The following is a 14,094-nucleotide window of genomic DNA, read 5'->3' on the forward strand; positions in this document are numbered from 1 at the left end:
CCTTCAAAGTCAGGCTTACCTGTAAGCACTTGAGCTTCTGAGGTTTTTTTGTTTTTAATTATTATTATTTTAATTTATTTTTAAGGGCTGGAAAGGGAGCTTAGAATCCACGTAGGTAGTTTCACTGAAAACAGACAAGGTGAAGGAAGTACTCAAACTCCTCAACATTAAACAACTGTAGAACCCAGGAACACTTACCTGCCAGCTTCTGAGCTTGAGTCACTTCCCAACTACTTCACAGTGAAGTCGTACCACCAGGGTTTTACTGCACTAAGACACCACCAACATAGCTAGCTCCTAGAGTCACTAAAACTATTTCACAGAGATGGTAGAAAACATGAAGAAAAAGCAGCCTGCTGGGGAACACTGAGTCCATTTCACCACAGTAGAAACACACCCTAGAGAACACAAGCCTCCAACTCCCCTGGGAAGGCAACTCCCCACAGCTCCTCATGCTTCCTATAGAGCAAAGGTCAAATGATCCACACCTGGCAGATTTCACTTAACAAGGGTGGAGCCAAGAGACCTTGTGGAATAGGCTCATCTACCTGGCTTCAGTCTTTGAAGGTCAGTCACTCCTTATCGCTAATAGAAATAGCCTGAGATGGGGCTCAGTGGTTAGAGTTGACCTAATGAATTAACTACAAAAGGTGCACAAGGGTCATATTTCTGTTAGTCATTCTGTGAGGAAAATTAGTACAGAGCCTCTTAAAATCAATCAATCAATCAATCAATTTATAAATAAATAGAAGAAATAAAAGGAAAAAGAAAAATGACCTTAAAGGCAAAATTGCTATCATAGATTTTCTTCTGTCTAGTCACCGCAGATAAAGAATATAGCAATCAGAATTACTTTTCTTGACATTAATGGTATTTAAATTTGCTTTTCTGAGATCTCTTCTTTCTGTAGGACTTTTCAAAATCTAGCCCTGTGACCTCTGACTACACTATTTACTTTGGCTGCGTATAAACTCTCACGTATAAATGCCAGGATCCGGATCCTCACTCACTATTCACGTCAAGGGCTGGGCTGAAGGTTTGGGCTTTAATTTGGTTTCATGCCTACATTGCTGTTTCCTGGCAGGTCACAGGAAGAAGATTGGCTGGCTTGGGGGAGCTTATGTACACGTGGCTTTTAGGCTGCAGCCAAAGTGTTCCTCTAGATGTGGAAGTTTGAAGAGGGTTGCAGTCTCCAAGCTCAGATACAACCACATTTTAGTCTGGCGCAACTGATCTTTGTGTTTCTTGCTCTAGCTGTTCCTTCACCTCCTCTTCAGAGACAAGGACACGCGTCTCTTTCGTGCTTCTTCGTTAGGAAACAAAGCGGGAGAGATTAAAGCCTCTTTCTTCAAGTCAGTAAGATACTGGGCTCCAAAGATGGTGAAGGGCCTAGAGGGGAAGATGTATGAGAAGCGGCTGAGGTCACTTGGCCTGTTCAGCCTGGAGAAGAGGAGGCTGAGGGGAGACCTCATCTCAGTCTACAGCTTCCTCAAGAGGGGGAGTGGAGGGGCAGGCGCCGATCTATTCTCTTTAGTCACCAGTGATAGGACCCACGGGAATGGTGTCAAGCTGAGGCAGGGGAAGTTTAGGCTACACATCAGGAAGAGGTTCTTCACTGAGGGGGTGGTCGCCCACTGGAACAGGCTCCCCAGGGAAGGAGTCACTGCACCAAGCCTGTCGGAGTTTAAGAAGAGTTTGGACTGTGCTCTCAGTCACATGGTCTGAATTTTCGGCTAGACCTATGTGGTGCCAGGAGCTGGCCTTGATGATCCTTATGCATCCCTTCCAACTCGGGATATTCTATGATTATTTTTTTTGTGACTTATTCCCATTGTAACAGCACAGATGCAGCTAACTGCTTCTGGAAGACAACTGAAACAGCTTCTTCAGTGCATGCTTGAGCTCCTGGTTCTTTATGCTGTAGATGAGTGGGTTCACTGCTGGAGGTACCACCGAGTACAGAACTGACACCACCAGCTCCAGGTGTGCAGAGTAGATGAAGGGGGGCTTCAGGTGGGCAAATGTGGCAGTGCTGATAGACAGCGAGACCACGGCCAGGTGGGGGAGGCACGTGGAAAAGGCTTTGTGCCGGCCGTGCTCAGAGGGCATCCTCAGCACCACCCTGAGGATCTGAATATAGGACAGCACAATGAAAACAAAGCAAACAACACCTAAACAGAAGCTAAATGCAATGAACCCAACTTCCCTGAAGTAGTCTGAGTCTGAGCAGGAGAGCTTGAGGATCTGGGGCACTTCGCAGAAGAACTGGTCCAAGGCATTACCATGGCAAAGAGGTAGTGAAAATAGATTGGCAGTGTGCAGCACAGCGTGCAGAAAGCCACTGCCCCAGGCAGCTGCTGCCATCTGGGCACAAGCTCTGCTGCCCACAAGGCTCCCGTAGTGCAGGGGCTTGCAGATGGCAACGTAGCGGTCGTAGGACATGATGGTGAGAACATAAAATTCTGCTCCAACGAAGCAGACAAACAGAAAGACCTGAGCAGCACATCCTTGATAGGAGATGGCCCTGGTGTCCCAGAGGGCATTGGCCATGGCTTTGGGCAGAGTGGTGGAGATGCAGCCCAGGTCGAGGAGGGCCAGGTTGAGGAGGAAGAAGTACATGGGGGTGTGGAGGCGGTGGTGGCAGGCTACGGCGGTGAGGATGAGGCCGTTGCCCAGGAGGGCAGCCAGGTAGATGCCCAGGAAGAGCGCGAAGTGCAGGAGCTGCAGCTCGCGCGTGTCTGCGAATGGCAGCAGGAGGAACTCGCTCACAGAGCTGCTGTTGGGCATTTCCTGGCTTTGGTCATGGACACTGCCAAATGAGAAAAAAAAAAAAAAGAAAAGAAAGAAAGATAGAGTGTAGACAGAGTAAAGTCTGTGAGCAAAATTCAATTAATTCCCAATTAAAGCCTTACATTCCCTTTTTCCCAGAAGACCTCCGTCTATCTGCCTGACTGGAGCCGTCCTCTGTGCTTGCTGAGTGTCCTGTACACTGCAGCTGCCTCTGCCCAGCAGCTCCCAATGAGCCTGCTCTGCTCCATTGGAGGTCCCAAGAGGGAAGGTTCCTGGGAAGGGGCTCCCTCGGTTGAGTGAGGGGTGTTTGGCTGTGTGACTCCGTGTGCGTCTTCCCTGTTCAACACCCAGGAGACAAAATCAGCAGGTGGATCGTGTGTGTCTGGCTGGAGAGAGCAGGGAGCATCTCCTCCTGCCTCACCCTCCGTGCAAAGGACTCCCTGTCAGAATCAGGCACCAGCAGCTGCCACGCTGGGCAAGGGAGAGAAGCAGGCATGGGCAGGCAGGGCGGACCCAACGCGGTGCCGAGGCTGCGATGTCGGTGAGGTAGAGCCTGTCCTCACACCCCTGGGCCATCTGCCCGGCACAGCCAGCAGAGGGAAAAGAGCTCTGGAGTGCAAGAAGCCTTTGGAATGTGCTCCTTGTCTTATGGTAGGAATTTGGGGGTAAGACCTCTGTGGAGCCAGGAGCTGGACTCGCTGATCCTTGTGGGTCCCTTCCAACTCGGGATATTCTATGATTCTGTGATTCTGTGCCTGCTTCCGTGGAGGAAGGTGGAGGGGGCCTGCAGCAAATGTGTCTACTTCCACTGAGATGTAGGGTTCAGACACCCCATATTCTCAGCCCCCCAGATTATACATGCCATGACAGAAGCTGTGAGGGGAAGAGAGGAGACCAGGGGCTGCTGCAAGGAAGGCGCCTGCACTGCAGGGGATGGCAGGGAGGGAGCAGCTCCCTCTCACCGCCTGCCCATGTCCCTGCTGCCTGCAGCTGTCCCTGCCAGCAGCTCTTTCTCTGTCCCCACGTCCCCTCCCATCCATGCTCACAGACCCCATCCCACCCGCTGTGTGCCCAGCTCTGCCCTGCAGACACCTCCGGGGGATGGGGACAGCTCTGGGGACATCTCCCTGTCTGCAGGTCCTAAAGACCAGCTCAGAAAAGCCCTGGTGCAGTCTTTAAGCAGGGAGAAGGGAAGGGATATTCTCAGGTTCCTCACTAACCTCTTTATGTCTCTGTTCAATGCAATAGGAAGCTCCATCACCTGTGCAATCCCTACAACTCTGTTAACACAGAGCCTGCCCAGGAATTAGAGCAGGAAAAGGCAGGCCGAGACTGCAGAAAGTGCCTTGTCTTTGCAGGCAGCCCCTGCCCTCCCCTTCCTCTGACCAAGGCTGCCCTCCAGCACCTTCTCCTCTGCACTTCACAAGCCACGAGAGACATCCTGGCAGCTCCTGGCCAGGCAGAGATGTCCCGGATCCAGGAACGTCCCCTGCACTGTGCTGCAGCCAGAGACTTACCGTGTGCAGGGCTGTGAAGGTTTCTCCTGCACTGAGCTCTCGTCTGCCCGCACCCTCCAGGCTGCCTGGAATCCCTTTCTGCCTGGGTGCCTGCGGCCAGAGCCCCCAGCCCTGCTGCGCTGTGCAGAGGAGCTGCTCCTGGCCAGAGCTGTCTCTCTGCACCACGGCCCTCTTGCCAGGAGCTCTCTCTGTCCCAGGAGCCCGGCCCAGCTCAGCACCAGACGCCCAGACCAAGGCATTGCAATCCCCCCTCGGGGGGCTTTGGGGAGGAGCCCACGAACCTCAGGCACTGAGAGACAATTGAAGACATCTCTCCAGAAGTCCAAGTCAGAGGCAAGTTTCCTGCAGTGTCCCCCTGAGGGCCAGCACTGACACAGCCTCCCTTGGAGCTCGTTAGAGCAGAGCATTGGAGGCAGTGAGGGCAAGGAGACAAAGGCAGTGTGAAGGTGGCACTGGTGTGTAGGAAAACTGGATGTGTGTCACCAAGCACAAGGGTCAGGCCTTGTCCCCCGACCCCTGGGAAGGGAGATCCTTTCCCTTCACACACTGCTCACGGCTCTTCCTGGGGCAGGAGGAGATAGCGATGTGCATGGGCAAGTGCAGGAGAATGGTCCGAGCCCTGCCTGGTTCATGGGTGGTGGCGAGGAGGCAATGAGGCCCTGGTGCTTTACCGATAATCTGTCTCCTCCTAGGCCTCAGTGGCAGAGACAACAGCCAGAGCCATGGACACAAAGACCTGGGTCCTGTTGGGACTTTTAGCCTTGCCTATGTCCTTGCTCCTCTGAAGACCAGCGTATCTTAGTGTCTCCCAGACCTGCACCTCTTTCCCTGCTGGCTGCAAGCCCTTGTCCGTGTGGTGTCACACCGGGTCTTAGCTGAGTAGCTCATATGAGATCCCTCGTGGTGCCCAGGCCCTCCTCCTCCTGGGCACTGCTCACTCAGCAGGGTCCCAGTCTGCCCTGATGGGTGGGGTTCCTCTTCCTCTGGTACAGGACTGGGCTCTTCTTGTAAATGTCAAGAGGTTTCTGTAGGCAAAATCCTGCAGTTTCTCAAGGTTCCCCCATGCTGACGCTGCATTCTGTCAGCTCTTAATGTCTGCAGGCAGATGGCTCACCCTGGTTATGCTGTCTATTACAAGATAACTGCATCAACAATTGCATGAAATTTTGGACATTACAGGATTTAGTGGAATAAAACTGCAGCGTACTATCACGGAATTATAGTGGATTGAATTCCACTGGATTCTACTTTTTCTCTGCTTCCTTCTCTTGCATGCTGCTATTGTGTTTGGAACCACATTCTAAGCGTTGTGAGGCTGTGCAGGGCCAAAATTAGAAGGTCGAAAGACCAAATGGAGCCCAATCTCTCACGGATAATTAAAAAAATAATGATTTATTTTTTTTTAATTCCTAAAATAAAAAAAAAAAAAAAAACAGGAGGAGTAATGAGAGTCTTCATCCTCTATTGGTAGTGGGGGGAAACATAGGTAAAGGTGATGAGGAAAATGCTGAGGTTTTTATTGCTTCCTTTGCCTCAGTCTCCAGCAGCAAGAACAGTTGTTCCCCTGGTACTCAGACTCCTGAACTGGTAGATAGGGACAGCGAGTGGCATGAAGCCCTCATAATCCATGAGGAAAACTTTTGAGACCTGCTACTCCACTTAGATGTATGCAAGTCTATGGGGCCAGATGGGATCCACGTGTTGGTACCGAGGGAGCTGGCAGAAGTGCTCACCAGGCCACTTTCCATCATTTATCAGCAGTCCTGCCTATCAGGCAAGGTCCCAGTTGACTGGCGACTAGCAAATGTGACGGCCATCTACAAGAAGGGGCAGAAGGAGCATCTGGGTAACTACAGGCCTGTCAGTCTGACCTCGGTGCTGGGGAAGCTCATGGAGCAGATTATCTTGAGTACCATCACGTAACACTTACAGGACCACCAGGTGACCAGGCCCAGTCAGCAGGAGTTTATCAAAGCCAGGTCCTGCTTGGCAAATCTGATCTCCTTCTAAGACAAGGTGATGTGCTCAGGGGAGAAGAGAACAGCTGTGGGTGTGGTCTACCTAGACCTCAGTAAGGCTTTTGAAACTGTTTCCCCAAGCATTCTCCTGGGGAAACTGGCTGCTCAAGGCCAGGACGGATGTATGCTTTATTGGGTTAAAAATTGGCTGTATCTTCTTTTTCAGTAATTTCATCAGTGATCTGGATGAAGGGATCGAGTGCACCCTCAGTAAGTTCGCAGACGACACCAAGTTAGATGCAAGTGTAGATCAACTCAAGGGTAGGAGGGCTCTGCAGAGGGATCTGGATAGGCTGCATCCATGGGCTGAGGTCAACTGTATGAAGTTCAACAAGGCCAAGTGCTGGGTCCTGCACTTGGGGCACAACAGCCCAACATAATGCTGGGGGAAGGGTGTCTGGACAGCTGCCCAGGGGAAAAGGATCTGGGGATATTGGTGGATAGGCAGCTGAACATGAGCCAGCAGTGTGCTCAGGTGGCCAAGAAGGCCAACAGCATCCTGGCTTGTACCAGGAATAGTGTGGTCAGCAGGAGTAGGGAAGTGATTGTCCCTCTGTACTCGGCCCTGGTGAGGCCACACCTTGAGTACTGTGTTCAGCTCTGGGGCCCCCAGCACAAGAAGGACATGGATCTATTAGAACGAGTCCAAAGGAGGGCCACGAGGATGATGAAGGGGCTGGAGCACCTCTCCTCTGAAGACAGGCCGAGGGAGTTGGGGTTGTTCAGCCTGGAGAAGAGAAGGCTCTGGGGAGACCTTACAGCAGCCTTCCAGTACCTAAAGGGGCCTACAGAAAAGCTGGGGAGGGACTCTTCATCAAAGAGAGTAGTGATAGGACTAGGGGTAATGGTTTAAACTGAGAGAGGGTGGATTCAGATTAGACATTAGAAAGAAGTCCTTTCCTCAGAGGGTGGTGAGGAACAGGCTGCCCAGAGAAGTTGTGGATGCCCCATCCCTGGAGGTGTTCAAGGCCAGGTTGGATGGGGCTTTGAGCAACCTGGTCTAGTGGAAGGTGTCCCTGCCCAGGGCAGGGGAGTTGGAATTCTGTGATCTTTAAGGTCCTTTCATACCCAAACTGTTCTGTAATTCTGTAAATATGAAACACAGCACCATACCAGCTACTAGGAAGAGAAATTAACTCTATCGCAGCCAAAACTAGGACAGTATTCACTGCTTATTCCATACCGTGTCTGTCATGCTCAGGTCCAACACTTTCCAATTAATCACCACCACCTGTCTTTTCTGTCTTTTGATATTCTCAGAAAAAGATCATCTCCTTAGTCTATTTGTGTCTATAATAATAATAATAAAAATACATTTTATTATTATTATGTTGTTGTTGTTGTTATTATTATTCTTACTATTTCCTTTGTGTCTTATGAATCTGCTTTTATATCAACCTATAAACTGCTTTTTTTTTTTTTTTTTTTTTTTTTTTTTTTTCCCAGTTCTCTCCTCCATCCCACTGGATGAATAGCTTTGTAGTGCTGAGCTGCCTGCCGGGTCAAACCACAGCAAGTCTTCTTGGTGCCTAGCGTGGAGCACAAAGGTTGAGATGACAGATCTGACCACAGCGTTTTAAAAGTAAGTTGTTCTAAGCATTAGATCAGTTTAACGGTTGCTGATCACAATGTCGATCTTTTTGATCTGGGGTCTGTTGTGCTTGTTTTCGGAATTGTGTTGTATAGCACATTGCTAACTGTCTGTCTTCCACGTCATGCTGTTCATCAATTCTGGGGACAGGTTTAAGGTTAATCTTTTGCTGTATTGGATAACACTGACTTCTGATAGGATAAAACTATTGCCACCTCTGTACCTCCGGAACCATCTCTTCATCTCTTAGAAACTCTTAATAATTACACTCTTTTACACTTTTTGCCTTTTCTTCTCGGGGACTAAATCTATGCGGGGTGGGGCAGGAGGTGGGGGGGGTGGAACTGGTATGGACAGTGGGGGAGGCCTTTCGCCACTGCTTCACTCTCCCTTTCTCCTTCACCTCCCCCTTCTCCTCCAGGCTAATTACAATAGCTCTTCAAAGCTTTGAATATCCTTGGCACGGTCAAACCAGCATGTTCCTATTTTTAGGTCTCCTGAATGTGATTCAGGTTTTGTGTAAGTTTAGACAACTACTTAAGCATGCCATCCAGAGATCTGTCAGGGGCAAGATAGTTAGGAGTGGCAGGGAGTGTGGGAGGATCTGGGCAGGCACCTAGAGCAGGGGGCACCTCCAGTGCTTTGGAACTTCACCCCAGAACAAGTGCAGAATCCTAAAAAACTGTGAAATGCTTGAAAAAGTGGTGTTATCACCCTGGCATTTCCGAAGAGACACATACCACTGCAGTGTGCTGGCTCTTGGCCTATGCTTACAGAGCCACAATCAATGCCACTCCAACCTCTGTGACAAGCCCAGCAGCCACTCCAACCCCTCTGACAGACCCTGCAGCCACTACAGCATCTGCAAAATGCCCTGCAGCGACTCCAGCTCCTTTTATGGGCCCTGTGTCTGGGCCAGAACACCAATATTTGTCTGTATCAGTTACTCCTATATGGAAGAAAAAAGAGTGGATATGAAAGTGAGTTTTTTTTTTTTTTTTTTTTTAAAAAAAAAAAAGGAAAGAAACTCCTACCCAGACAAGAAAGGAGGAGAAAGAAGATTAGGCAGGCTTCAGAAAAGCTGGCCCAGCATGTGAGTAGGAGGACGAAGAGGAAGAGGTCCTAAGAGCATCAGTAATCACGCGATCCCTATCCCCATGCTGCTCTGGTGCTGGGAGAAACGGGGCCCCTCCCTGGAGTTAGGACTCTGTGCATCCTTGGAAGAGGCTGCTTCAGGAGAGGATAGATATTTCAAGGACCCAAAAGGGTATCGGTGGGCTTTTGGCACAGCTGCCTTGGAGACGGAGGACATGATGCTCTTGTCTACCTTGCCTTGGTCTCTCACAGGACCCTTCTGTTGTGGGGTTGATGAGGGCTGAAGGACAGCTGGTGCCAATCACTGCCACAGCCGTGCACCTGAGTCAGTATAGCACCAACTGAGTCCACTGACAGAGGATTGTCATGGCCTGAATGAAGTCATGCAGTGCTGAGTGCTGCCATGCTGGACACGGTAGAGCTTCCCTGCAAACTGGGATCAAAGGCACCCAAGCGTTTTGCCACAACTGATATCGCTAATGCATTTTCTCCATCCGTTTGCCAGCAGATTGAAGGCCACAGCTTGCTTCCAACCTGGAATCGACTGCCCCAGGGCAGGAAACTCAGCCCTACCACTTGCCATGGGCTGCTCCAGACTGCCCTGGAAGAGGAGGAAGCTCCTGAACACCTGCAGTACATCGATGGCATCGTTGTGTGGGGTGACAGAGCAGAGGAAGTGTTTGAGAAAGGGAAGAAAATACTCCAAATTCCTCTCAAAGCTGATTTTGCAGTGAAAGAAATGAAGGTCAAGGGACGTGCACAAGAGATGCTGATGCAGGCTGGCCAGGGTCAGGGGGACCAATGTTCAGAGACAGGTTGAGCATCAGTGAGGGGCTTCTCAGCAATTGCGTGGTGCATCACTTGCTTTGTACATATTAATGTTATTATTGTTATTGTTATTATTGTTATTATTACTATTTTAACTTCAATTTCTGTCTTTTCAAATTTTAAATCACCCACTGTTGTCTGGGCCCTTGTGCTTAGTGACACACATCCAGATTTCCTACACATCAGGGTCACCTTCACACTGCCTTTGTCTCCCTGTCCTCACTGCTCCAATGCTCTGCTCTAACGAGCTCCAAGGGAGGCTGTGTCAGTGCTGGCCCTCAGGGGGACACTGCAGGAAACTTGCCTCTCACTTGGACTCCTTGAGAGATGTCTTCAATTGTCTCTCAGTGCCTGAGGTTCGTGGGCTCCTCCCCAAAGCCCCCCGAGGGGGGATTGCAATGCCTTGGTCTGGGCGTCTGGTGCTGAGCTGGGCCGGGCTCCTGGGACAGAGAGAGCTCCTGGCAAGAGGGCCCTGGTGCAGAGACACAGCTCTGGCCAGGAGCAGCTCCTCTGCACAGCGCAGCAGGGCTGGGGGCTCTGACCGCAGCTGGCACAGGGAGAGGAGAGAAGGAGAGAAGGCTTGGAGGCAGTGAGGAGCCAACAACAGAGGGCAGCGTGTGGCAGGACAGATCTGCAGGCTCTTGGCACCGTGAGTCTCTGGCAGCAGGGCCATGCAGGTGGGGTTGCCACAGGGGTCTTCTACAACTGGCGCATCTGATGCCTGATAGCATCTGTCGGGATGGGTCTCTCTGTTTCTCCAGCAAGGAGTAGAAGATGTTTTAGAGAATGGCATTTATGGTTGGTTTTTTGAAGAGAAAGACCAAGGCAGGGGCTACCTGAAATGCAAACCTTTTTCTGTAGGCTGTGCTTTCAGATTCCTGCAGTGGAGGGGAGGCATGGTAATGGACTGTCAGGATTGTACAGGAGACTGAGACTCCTGGAGCATTGCACTGAGAAATCAGGATGTCAGTGATGAAATTTGCAAAGTACCTTCCCAAACTTCATCTCATGGACTGCACCAACATCACATTGTGGTCCTCTCAGGCTTTATCCTACCTGATCTTTGGGAGGTACAACCCCCCTGTCTTTGGGAGGTTTCTGCAGGCCAAAGCAGAGCACACAGCATTTGCAATGAGCAGGAGCTGCCTCCTCTGCAGGCAGAGCTGCAGCACAGGAGGGTCTGCTGAGTGTCCGTCTGTCCCTCCCTGGCCTTGCCTCCCCTGGCAGCAGCACGCTGCCATTCCTCCTGGCTTCTGCACCTGGCCGTGCTGCTGCTGGTCTTGTTCCCAGGCTGCCTGGGGATGGGGGTTTCACCTGCCCATGGAGTGAGCCCTCGGGGTGCTTGGGGGAAGGGGAGTACGGGGACAGGGTGAGGGGTCTGGAGATGGGCACTTGGAGCCTGGATTCCTCTACTCCCAGCAGTGTCCAGGTTTTATAGGCACAGGAACAAACACCACAGGGAAGTGTTCACAGCACTGAGGCTGCCACCATTTAAGAAATATTTGGGCAACACCCTCAAGCATGTGGACCAATTTTTGGGTGCTTATATACACATTCAGGGGTGGGATTTGATGATCCTTGTGGAACCCTTCCAAGTCAGGATATTCTATGATTCTATGACTCTATGAACCTCTGAGTGCAATTGTCGTGCATCTCAGGTGGATGCCAGTACAGGGCAGCTGTGACCAGCTGTGATGGACAGACTGGCTGGCCTCTCTAAAGAACACTCTGCATTAAAGGGACGGTCCCTTTGCCTCTGACGATCCACAGGTTTTCTCTTGGAGTGCAGCAGAAATGCCCAGGATTTCTGCCTTAGAAAATGTCCTCAGCATTGGGGTGGGCAGCTAGACAAAAAAATACAAAAATAAATCCCCACAGCCATGCTCTGCAAATGGGTGAATTGTGAGCAACAATATGGAAAAGCTCTTTATTAGCAGGTGACTTGAATCTGAAATGAGCCAATGTTCCTCTTAACCTCTTGCTGTTGGGCAGGACTGCCTCATGTGTTGCTCACAGCAGAATCCCCTATTCACTGGGATATCCTCAGGCAGCGTTAGTAAGACCTCCTGAAAGGCACCTGCCAACTGTAATCCTGAAAGAGGACAGTCATTACATTGGATTAATTGAGACACAGAAAAAGATTTTCTCATAAAAGTTTTGGGCTTTATTAATGTTTTTTTCCCCCTGGGACAGAAACCCATGCCAAGAACCACCAAATGGCCAACAGCAGCTCCATCACTGAGTTCCTCCTGCTGGCATTCGCAGACACGCGCGAGCTGCAGCTCCTGCACTTCGGACTCTTCCTGGGCATCTACCTGGCTGCCCTCCTGGGCAACGGCCTCATCCTCACCGCCGTAGCCTGCCACCACCGCCTCCACACCCCCATGTACTTCTTCCTCCTCAACCTGGCCCTCCTCGACCTGGGCTGCATCTCCACCACTCTCCCCAAAGCCATGGCCAATGCCCTCTTGGACACCAGGGCCATCTCCTATCAAGGGTGTGCTGCACAGGTCTTTCTCTTTGCCTTCTTGGTAGGAGCAGAGTATTCCCTTCTCACCATCATGGCCTACGACCGCTACGTTGCCATCTGCAAACCCCTGCACTATGGGAGCCTCGTGGGCAGCAGAGCTTGTGCCCAGATGGCAGCAGCTGCCTGGGGCAGTGGCTTTCTCAATGCTGTCCTGCACACGGCCACTCCATTTTCCCTGCCCCTCTGCCAAGGCAATGCTGTGGACCAGTTCTTCTGTGAAATCCCCCAGATCCTCAAGCTCTCCTGCTCAGACACATACCTCAGGGAAGTTGGGGCACTTGCCATTACTCTTTCTTTAGTATTTGTTTGTTTTATTTACATTGTGCTGTCCTACGTGCAGATTTTCAGGGCGGTGCTGAGGATGCCCTCTGAGCAGGGCCGGCACAAAGCCTTTTCCACGTGCCTCCCTCACCTGGCTGTGGTCTCCCTTTTTGTCAGCACTGCCACAGTTGCCTACCTGAAGCCCCCCTCCATCTCCTCCCCATCCCTGGACCTGGTATTTGCATTTTTGTACTCAGTGGTGCCTCCAGCAGTGAACCCCCTCATCTACAGCATGAGGAACAAGGAACTGAGAAATGCACTAAGGAAATTACTTTCATAGATACTTCTGAAGCATCAGTAATATCCTCACCATCCTAACAGTACTAAGAGAATTCCTCACAAAATGTTTTCTGAAATTGCATAGCCTTATTTTTTAAAATGTAGTAATAATATTATTTTAATTTAAGGAAATTTCTTCTCATCCTTCTACCTGTTAATTTTAATTTTTACCCAGTCATCTACTGTACATTAAGAACCAAACTTCATGTGTAGATTAAGACAATAAAGAAGCCATGAGATATTCTAAGCTCTCAGATCCCATCTCATTCTTTCAATGGAGAAGGGACTCAGGGCCAAAAGCCCTGCTGTCACATTTAGGAACAGCCCTGGTGGCCCTTGGGGCTGCCCATCACTGCTCAGTGGGGCAATGTGGAGCTTCACGGACCGGAATCTGGAGCTGCTCTGTGCCTGGGCCAGGCCTCTTGTGCTGGTGCGGGGAGCGGGGCTGGCCCTTGGGGACACAGGCACTCTGTGCTGGGGATCTCCCAGGCAGGAGACCAGGGCTCCTGAAGCTTCACGGCCCTCCATCTCCTGAGCCGTGGCTGGCCCCAGCCCGGGGGCTGCTGGGGACGCCCAGAGCCGCCTTTGTCCCAGCAGCTGCGGTGCCTTGCGAGGGGCTGGGGCTGTGGTGGCCGTGCCCAGAGACCTGCAGCAGCCTGCGGTGGGCACTGCCCTGGGGCCAGCCCCGCCTGGGCTGCTGGGCTGGGGAGAGGTCCGGGAGGTGGGGAGGGGTGGGCAGGGGCTGGTCTGGGCAGTGCCCGGCAGAGGGCACCAGCAGCGTCAGGGAGCGGTGGCAGCATGCAGGGGAGGGCTCCCAGCAGGGCCTGGTGCTGCAGAACCAGGGCTGGGGAAGGGAGCCCAGAGCTGCAGGGGCAGGGGACAGGAGGCTGCTCGGGGCCCTTGGTGGCCTGGGCAGAGCAGGAAGGGGGCCAGGGCATTCGTCCCCTCACCGCAGGGCATTCGTCCCCTCACCGCAGCCTGCCACGACCTGCACGGAGCTCACGGAGTGTCCAGGGCCAGGCTCGTCCCTGTGGTGCGCAGGGAGAGGGCAAAGACTCTCTGAAGAAGAGGCTGAAAGTGAAAAAGGTCCCTCCGCTGCCCCGTGGTGTGACAGGGCCAGGGTGG

At 51.7% G+C, this 14,094-nt stretch overlaps 2 protein-coding genes across 2 annotated transcripts; one reads left to right on the forward strand and one right to left on the reverse strand.

Moving 5' to 3' along the window:
* Positions 1–1,851: 1,851 nt before the first annotated feature.
* On the reverse strand, positions 1,852–2,565 carry LOC121063397 (olfactory receptor 14C36-like). The gene has a single exon (XM_040543820.1). The coding sequence runs from the start codon at positions 2,548–2,550 to the stop codon at positions 1,852–1,854; it is 699 nt and encodes a 232-aa protein (XP_040399754.1). The 5' UTR covers positions 2,551–2,565.
* A 9,490-nt stretch (positions 2,566–12,055) lies between these two features.
* On the forward strand, positions 12,056–12,970 carry LOC121063403 (olfactory receptor 14J1-like). Its single transcript, XM_040543825.1, has one exon. It carries the CDS (start codon positions 12,056–12,058, stop codon positions 12,968–12,970), a length of 915 nt encoding a protein of 304 aa, XP_040399759.1.
* Positions 12,971–14,094: the final 1,124 nt, after the last annotated feature.

This window comes from Cygnus olor, unplaced genomic scaffold (assembly GCF_009769625.2).
Source record: "Cygnus olor isolate bCygOlo1 unplaced genomic scaffold, bCygOlo1.pri.v2 scaffold_78_ctg1, whole genome shotgun sequence".
Taxonomy (NCBI): Eukaryota; Metazoa; Chordata; class Aves; order Anseriformes; family Anatidae; genus Cygnus; species Cygnus olor.